Source organism: Sturnira hondurensis, unplaced genomic scaffold (genome assembly GCF_014824575.4).
Source record: "Sturnira hondurensis isolate 20B ecotype Veracruz unplaced genomic scaffold, ASM1482457v3 Scaffold0008196, whole genome shotgun sequence".
Taxonomy (NCBI): Eukaryota; Metazoa; Chordata; class Mammalia; order Chiroptera; family Phyllostomidae; genus Sturnira; species Sturnira hondurensis.
In genome coordinates, this window is record NW_028080827.1 from 15,303,255 (window position 1) to 15,312,431 (window position 9,177).

At 40.0% G+C, this 9,177-nt stretch overlaps 1 protein-coding gene across 5 annotated transcripts in view; it reads right to left on the reverse strand.

The window, feature by feature from the left end:
• The window catches only part of VPS13C (vacuolar protein sorting 13 homolog C), a 183,916-nt gene extending 175,487 nt beyond the window's left edge, over positions 1 to 8,429 (reverse strand). For 4 of the 5 annotated variants that reach the window (XM_037054031.1, XM_037054029.1, XM_037054033.1 and 1 more), the window contains exon 1: positions 8,248 to 8,347. In XM_037054031.1, coding sequence (XP_036909926.1) covers positions 8,248 to 8,347 — 100 coding nt within the window. Of the gene's footprint in view, positions 1 to 8,247 lie in introns of all 5 variants that reach the window. The other variant, XM_037054030.1, reaches the window with a different exon arrangement.
• Between the last annotated feature and the right edge of the window lie 748 nt (positions 8,430 to 9,177).

Genomic DNA, 9,177 nt, shown 5'->3' on the forward strand with positions numbered 1-9,177 from the left:
TAGATTCAAAAACTTATTTGCACTGAAGGAGGAGCCACTAGTCCCGATACAAAGAAAAGGGGAGGAACAGCGGCATATTTCAAATTAACAGCAGGGTGAAAGTGCATTCATTCACTCAACCAGCAGAAGGGAGAGAGCCTTATCTGGTAGGGCACCGTGCTAACAATTATTCTTCCACTAAAGTACGTGCTTTTCTGCAGATACACATGTAAGAATTTTCACTTGTAATTCTTACACATGTAAGAATATCAAAAATTCTGTTAAAATAAGACAATTTAGAAACCTAAAATTAAATACTCTTCCTAAATATCAACCATTTTATATTTAACTGAATACTGAGGAAAAGATTAAGATTTAGTGTTGCATTTCTACATCAAGATTAACATCATAATTTCATACACTTCAAATTTCAAATCACTTCACTGCTATCGCCAGGTGACCTGGGCTAAGAATACATAGAGGCCATAGGAAATCCCTGAAAACCTGGAAGAAGGGCAAATATTTGAGTCTAATCTTAAAAGTGGGGTCAGGGAATGACTAATAATTGGAGATGGATAAACTTAACTCTGCCAACAAAGGAGGCACTAAAGCCAAACCCTCAATCCAGTGTCTCTAATTCCATAAAGTTTGGAAGAGACCAGGGCAACAAACAAGTAAGGAAATTCCACAAAGTAATTATCTTCTATGATGGACTGACAGGCCTACAGGGTGAGAGTAAGCAGTAAATGTAGTCTGTGCTTCAGAAGAGAAGGTTTCCGATTTTGACCCTGTATGATTCTCAGTAATAAACTAGAAACATTTTTGGATGAACATACATGGCTGGAGAGTCTAACATAAGTTTCAAAGCTACTCTTGAAGGACATTTTTAAGTATCTTAAAAGGATAAATACTAGATCAAAATTTATCTAATAATTTTACTAATGAACCAGAAGACAGATATAGAAGAAAATCCATTAAATTAGGAAATAACACCAAGGTAAGTCAAATTGGAGGCATCTCAAAAAATATAATAGAAAAAGAAATGTTTGCTAAATTATAGAAAAAAACATGTTAGTATATTTATAAATAAAAATAGAATGATCCTGGCATACTATGGAACAAGCCTGCCTAGGTCCAAGAATGGCTTTTCAAACACCTAAGAGCCTACACAGTAAATGTGAGAAATACAGTGCTGATGGCCAATACCTTCAGTCAGAAACAATCTGTCTGAACTTTCACAGAGGTCTAGCTACACCTTTCTTATGGCACTTGACACGTAACTATATAAACCCCCAACCTGATTTACAAACCCCTTTCTGATTCTCCTCACAGTAGGAAGGTGCTCAATAAATACTGACTTAATTGATTTAGGATGCAGATTATACTGGGGTAGAAACAACTATAAAACTATAAACCTTTGTATTTTAGAAAACGCTTCTCAGATCTTTTACATTACTTGATCCCCACAGCCTCCTGGAGAAGGAGGCAAGACATGTGGATTAAGCAAAGAAACTGAGGCTTAGAGGGGTCGAATGACTGGTCTAAGAATACTATGTCAACCTAGTAAGTCAGGGGTGTCCAACTCATTTTCACCAGGGGCCACATCAGCCTCTCAGTTGCCTATAAAGGGCTGAAATAATTTCAGGACTGTATAAATGTAACTGCTCCTTAAATGTTAAGAAGTTGAAATTACACTTGGCCCTTTGAAGGCAACCTCGAGACTGATGTGGCCCCTAGTGAAAATGAGTTGGACACCCCTACAGTAAGTGGTAGAGCCAGGCCTCAAATCTGATGCCAATACTGTGTTCAGAACATCACACTATCCGCCCCCCTGCCAAAAAAAACAGCAAAAAGGATAAAGGGTTTTAATTCAGAAGATAATTCTATCTCCCTTGAAGGAAAAAAAAATGCCATATAAGAATTAGACTCAGCATTAAGAGCCCTGTGTACTTGATGGATTCACTTCTGGGTTTTGTATTTTAAGAGTGAGAAGAAACTCAAAATCCAAAAGGGTAACTAAAGTCAGTGCAACTGACAAGAAAATGACCAGAAAGTTGGACAGTCGAGGTTTACATCAGCACAGTACCACCGTGGGAAACATACAAGCAGGAGCTAACACTGCAAAACGGCAGTGTTAGTGCTTTCTAAAAATCGCATTTTTCCAAAAATAAAAGACAAAAATTCACAAGTTATGATTTAGGACCTCTTAGGACCATAAAGATCTTTAAAACCTAATCTCCTCTCACTGGTACATGAAGAAATTAAAGCCTAAAGTTACACAATTAATTTGTGGCAGCACTAAGAACAAAGACCTGTGTCTCCTGACTTCCCAGTCAATATTCCTAAAATAAAACATAGACATGAATCCAAAACTGTGATTAAAAACAAAAAAATAAACAAATAAAAATTCCATTTCCTAGAATATAAAACACACTCTGTATACTGTAAAACAATGAAAAAAATGTAATGCTTTGTATTTGTTTTTTAAGATTTCCTTTATGTATCTATAACCTAAACATCAATTTATTTAAAAGTATCAAAATATTTAGACATTCATTTTCCACAGAAGTGAGCTAAAGGGCTGATCAGTTTTTTAAAGAATAAATCAAATTATTTTAATAACTAATGTTTTAGTAAATACTTAAGGAAATATTATAGCAATTCATTTCTGTTGAATGTAACTTATTCAACCCAAATTAACCAATCTAGACACTATTAATAGGAGTTCAGAGTGACTCTCTTTGAAGGGGAAAGTGGGAGAAGGGGAAAAAACAGTTAACTCTTACTGTTTCCATTTCCCTCTTGAAACAAGAAGTCTGGTCAAAGAAAGCAGGAAATCTGCCATGTGACCACTGAACTTTCCCCTTTGAAGTATACTTCAGGGATCTCATAGCAGTGTGGCAAAGCAGAAAGGTTATCAAAGTACCAACTCTAGTTTTACTTCTAAAAAAGAGGTAAATTTAAAAATTTTGATGCTATTTAAATCTGTGGAAAGGTGTTTTCAATTTAAATTTTAAGCATTGCTTTAATTGGTGATAACTGAGCCTAAACATATATATTACAATACTGAACTTTTTGTTGTTTATTTTACATGCTATAGACAAGCTAATAAGAAATGTGGACTTCACCACATCGAGTGCTGGCTGGGAGGACAGGACTAAAAAAATTCCTTTACAAGTTTAGAGATACCTAGATGGGCCATGTTTTGTGTGTCGAGGTAAAAAGAAGCAAAGAGGCCTGCTGTTTCTTGCTCCCTACAGCCACCTATTAAGATAGTGTAATATATAGATTTGGATTGGCAAACATCACCAAAAGACTGCAATTTACCTTCATTTATCTTATCATATTTCGTGACTGTGGCCTTTCTTCACCAGTACTGAGGGAAGAACATAGCAGAAAGATACATTATTTGACTACCAGTTCTTGCTATAAAAGCAGAGCAAGTAGCAGTGTGACTTATCTATCGAAGAAGCACACGCTGCTCTGAACTTGTTCAAATCACAAAAGTTTAAAGCCAGAAAAGATTACCCTGAATAACCCTCTCACTTATATAAAGAAGCCAGTGATCACTGTTCAGAAACTGGCCAAAAGCCACACACTTAGGCAGCATCGAAGATGGAATTAGATCCCAGGCTTCCTCCTTCCTTGTGCTGCTCTGCTCCAACAATAACCAGCAGGTGACGTGAAGCACAGCAAGCATGGTAATCAATCAGCACAGGCTCAGCCTGGTTTGCAGAGCTACAGATTTTGAGGGCACTCCACCTGGCACCACCTACCCTTGGTCACTACAGCCACACCTGACATCCAACACATCAAGGCCTCTAAGGAACATTCTACTGGTCAAATGGAAATAAGAGAAACAGAATTCTGAATGGAGGATTTTTCCTGACTTTACACAATCATTTTAAAAATCAAATTGAAAAAGGTTCTACATAACAAGCAATACTACTTAAACCAAATTGTATAAGATGCAACACAACTTTTCAAGTATTTGTTACCCTTCAAACTATTATATCTTGGACACACCTCAAACAGCCCAGGGCAGTGCAATGTATCTAGATAAACCTTCCTATCTGCATAGGCAGCAATATACCTACAAGGCACTTTTCTAAGACTTTGAAAACCTGGCTTACAAAGTAATTGGCAGGTAATAAAAGTATGTTAAATATAAATTTAAATGCAGATAGGTTGGTTTTGTTTATTTTAAGAAATATGTTTGGGAAATAAGAAGTGTTTATCTACATGGTGTTGACTTCACACAAAATTATCACACTACAGACTATGAAAAACCTAGTCTAAAGTCTAGAAGAAACATACTCATGAAAATAAGGTAAAACAAAACTGGCTGTTTTAAATCACTCAGCTAGGTTTGTTTAGCATCGCTATTTCTATCAGTATGAACAATTTAATGATTATAATTACAAAATGTTTTCACATTTTTTATTGCAGTGTTTCCTCCATTTCACAGATAAGGAAACTGACAGTTAAAGTATGCTTCTCCAATTTAAAGACAATATCCACCTAATACTTCCTGACCCTACACATTCCGGTAATTTCCCCATCCTTCTCACTCTGCAACTTTTCATTTATTGTGGATTTCACTGTGAAATACACATGTGTATATATATGTACCTGTATAAGTATATATGCATAGATATAAATATATATACAGGACAACCTTTTTCATTTTGATTCTTAAAACTACTTCCTGATTTCATCCAAGCAAAGATTATGCCTTTTAACACTCTATCTCTCAGTTACTTCTTAAGCCATCTGTTTCTTAGTTATAAATCTCATGAGATACACTTCCTTTAAGCCCTTATTTACTTCCTTCTACACTTTAGTCAGCACCTTGATGGTCTCCTATAAATGCAAAACAATCTCAGTATTTTCCTTAGACTAGGGTTTCTCAGCAAACATTTTGGGCTGGATGATTCTTTGTCCTGGGGTCTACCCACTAGATACCAGCAGCACACTTCCACCCCTTATTGTGACAATCAAAAATGTCTCAGACATTGCCTAATTTACCTGAGGGGGCAAAGTCATCCCTGGTTGAAAATCACTGCCTTAGCCTAGTCAAATGCCCCAGTGAAGAAGTATCAACTTAGTTTACCATTTGGAATAGTAAGATCACCTATGTGAAATTCAACAGGTTGAATTCCTCCCTTTCTCAAGATGTTAAAAGTTAACAAGAAAAAAACTGGAAAAGCCAACCTTATGGCATATAAACCTTATTTGCTAAAGCAAATAGTTCTCAAGTAAGATTACATAAAAATTCTAATTCTTTATAAAATTTGTCTATACCAAGGACGTATAAAGATCAGCTATTTTATTAAATTGACTTACTATTCCCACTTGTTTACCATAAAAAGTCTGAATTTCTTCAAGGGTATTTTCAAAGACTAGAAATAGCCAACTCACATATTTTACCTTTCTACTTTAATGGGGCAATTGTGTCATAAATAAAATATTCTGAGCAATAATGTTAAAGTATATGACTTTGAGCTTTCTTTGTAACAACCACAAAAATAAAAGACAGCACATTACAGCAGTGGACGCATAGACTTGAGGGAATCCCTGATTGGACTTCCACTGGATCTGATTCCTGAAAAAAAAAGTTTATTCGCTCAGGCCTATTATGAAGTTGATGGCCATTGGCAGAATACCTTATTCTAAAAGGAAGAAAATGAGACGAAAAAAAGGTTTTCATACATCTCACCAAAAAAAAGGTGGAGTATATGAAATAAAATTATGGCATTTTAATTTCAGTTGTGAAAAGGTGCAAAATCTTCAAGCAGTGTACTTCAGATTTTCACAGTAGGAACATTTACAGGGGAATTACAGAGCACTGACAGTGGAAGGACCCTCAGATGTTACCTACTCCAAGCCCTAATTTTGAAGAAAAATAAAGAAAGTAAGATTTGGTAGGAAGAGAATCTTCAAAATCATCAGTAAACTTTAAAAAATATTGTCTGAGGCAAATAGGGCACCATGTTATAACTAAGTGATTCTGAACAGTGATTCTATATGAATATCATATTACCTGATACACTTTTTTTCTATTAAAGTTTAAATTAAGATGAAGAAACTAAAGCCCAGTAAGGTAAATGGCTTGTCCAACACAACCTATAATCCAGGTTTCCTAAATGCCCAGTGCCTTTTCAGATTTCAAATAATGTTTGCAAACTAGAAGGAATAATTTGTATTATTTCACAGTATGTTGAAGAAATACTTGGTTCCTGCAGAAGGCAGTGGACATTGAATTCCTTAAGTGTCTCCTTCTTCACATGGGGCATGTGAACAAAGTATGTACTGTTGGGCAAAGCGCTCTGAACCAATCAAATGATCAGTATGGAAAGCAGGCTGCTCCACACTTTGGGGTAGCACTCCATGGTTCTCTTAACAACATTGCCCAATATAAATATATACCGTCCCCATAAGTAATTACAGTTGACCCTTAAACAAGACAGGTTTTAAAAAACTGAGTGTAAGTGGACTCACTTAGTTCAAACCTGTTCAAGGGTCGGGTATGTTTTTTAAGGTAAAAGGAAACACAGAAATTTTAATACAAGAAAGGGCCCAAAAAACAGAATTTATTTATTAAAAATAGTGTATTTATTCTTACACGTTTGAACTTCAGTCACCTTCAGCATACTCTCCATATGATGCAATAGACCTATGGAGACTTTTTTCCCACTGCTCACAACAGTTTTTGAAATTGTTGACTTTGGTGCCTTTTACCTCCGTTTTTTGTTTCACCTTTTCCACATTACCAAAATGTTTCACTTTCAGGACTTTTTCATCAGGGAAACAAACAAACAAAAAAGCCACCTGGGGAGAGATCAGGTAAATAGCCAGGGTGGGGCATGGGGTCATGCTGTTTGGGGTCAAAAACTGCTGAAGACTCGGCATGGTGAGGGCCAGAGGACCAGAAAATCATCCACTGAGAAATGGGCAAACATGTTGAAAAGGTGTTCCAAAAAACAACAACAACAACACTGAAGCTGAACCCAGCCTCTCACAACGCCACCTGATTCACTGATACAAAGCGGACCCTAGAACACTCAGATGGTCAAGTACAAGGGGCCCACCCCCCAGAAGATAATTCCAGGAGTTTTTTGAGTCCCCCTTCCTACACTGTATTTAATCCAATATAATTAAACCATTTCAACACATAATCAACACAGAAATTGATATTACATTCTTCCTCCTTAGTATTTTCAAAACCTGGTGTGTATTTTATATTTAGAGCACGTTTCAATTCACACTAACCACATTTCAGGTGCTCAATAGCCACAGTCTATTTGTTGACTGAATTAAGAGCCGTTCCATCCTTCTGAGCAATTCTTTTGATTCCCTTCCAAACCTGACAAAAATTCCCAAAAGTCTTTGGTAGAGCTAGAAAGTATCCATACCTATGTCCCCAAAGCTCGACGCATAAGTAGTGCAAATAATTGAGAGTGCAAACATACTATTTACTGTCTACTTTTATCCACGTAACCCCTAAGGACAGACACATTGGCTAAATTCTTAGGCATGCACATTAATGAGGCTTCCAGTCGTGGCTTAAATTCCTTCCTATCGCTCCAAAATAAAACTGAAAGTCCTCTTCTTTTTTGAGGGTAAAGTAAACCCGATGAGAAGAAATCACTCCCACTGAAGCTGGCAGTATTAAAAAACAGAAGCCCTACCCACACGCCTTTCGCAATGGTATTCCCTGCCCATCCCTTCCCAAACCCTGCAATCCCAGAGGACGAAGCCAGTTCCAAATCGCTATAAAATTTCAGCGAAGATAACTGCAAAACACAATTTTCTTTTTCCTTGATGCCACTTTATTTGCGCGTGTGAGAGCACGCAACCATCCTCACTCCACGCGGTATGGGTACAAGAAAGGTTTTTTATGCTATGGAGCCAAAGGACTCACGCTAGGGCTGCAAGGGGAGACCCCCGCCAAGGTAGGAAGGGCGGGACAGGGCAGGGGCGTGGGCTTCAGAAACCCGGGGAGCGCGAGCGTGACTCTGCCGATCTCCCCAGCCCAACCCCGTCACTCGAGACCCAGGAGAGGTAGAAGCCGGCACAGGCCTCCCGGCGCCTCGCATCTGCCGCCCAGCGAGAGGGCCCCGCTGACCGGCCTCCACGGAGGCGGGGTCTCGGGCGGCCAGGGGAGCAGGGCCGGGACAGGAGCCCGGACTGGAGCTACGGCGGGGAGCCCGCAGCAGGGCCCGTTAGGCCGCTCCGGTAACCCACCGGCCGCGCCCTCTCGCTTACCGCCCCAGATACCCAGCTTCAGCTGGGACTTGTTCAGGTTCTCCACATAGTCCCCCAGGAAGCGGTTCAGCAGATCTGCGACCACCGACTCCAACACCATGGTGGGGCTCAGGCGGCTGGAGAGGGAGGCGCCGGAACAGCCGGGTGCAGCGGTGGGAGGTGGTAAGCGCGGCGAATGACAGCCCCTCCGGCGCCGTCCCGCCCCGGCGCGGCGCGCGTGACTCGGCCTGTGCGCAGGCGCGCTGCCGTCGGGGACTCGCAAATGCCTGGACCCGGCGCCGGTCTTCCATCCTCCTGCGACTTTACCCACGCGGGCCAGTCGGGGGCGGGCGGAGGGGCGGCGGGGAAACCGGTTTGGGGCCCCCTTTGGCGGCTGTACCCGAGCGCCTGTACTAGAAAAAGGATTTTTACTAATGGAAGGGAGACAGGTGTTACTGAGCACCGGGATAGCTGGGTGGCCGCTCTGCTCTGAGCACAGGGATAGCTCTGTGGTCGCCTTCTGTCGATCTCCGGTCCGCGGACGAGGCTGGCCTCTTCTCAGACCTGAGCAAACGTGTCTTCAGGTGGGGAATGAGACGTTCTGCTCACTTGTTCTAGGGATCAACCCCGCCTAGGGCAAGGTCTCCTCTTCCCTTTGCTTCATTGAAACTTAACTGTTTAAAAGTGGGAGGTGCAGGAACGGAGCCGCACCAAGAGGTGGCAGATAGAATGGGAACTGAATATGCATTTTGTCCTTGACTCATTCTTTTACTCCCTCTGTGTTTGATTCGCTCTTAATTAACTCAGAACCACTCCTTAGTTACCTGCCTCATTAAGAAAAATAAAGAACAAAATGTTGTATTTCCTTTTTTTAGCTTACATGTGGGTTGCATAGGTGGGTTATTTATATATCACTTTCATGCCATCATTGAACTGTCTGATGTAACAAGA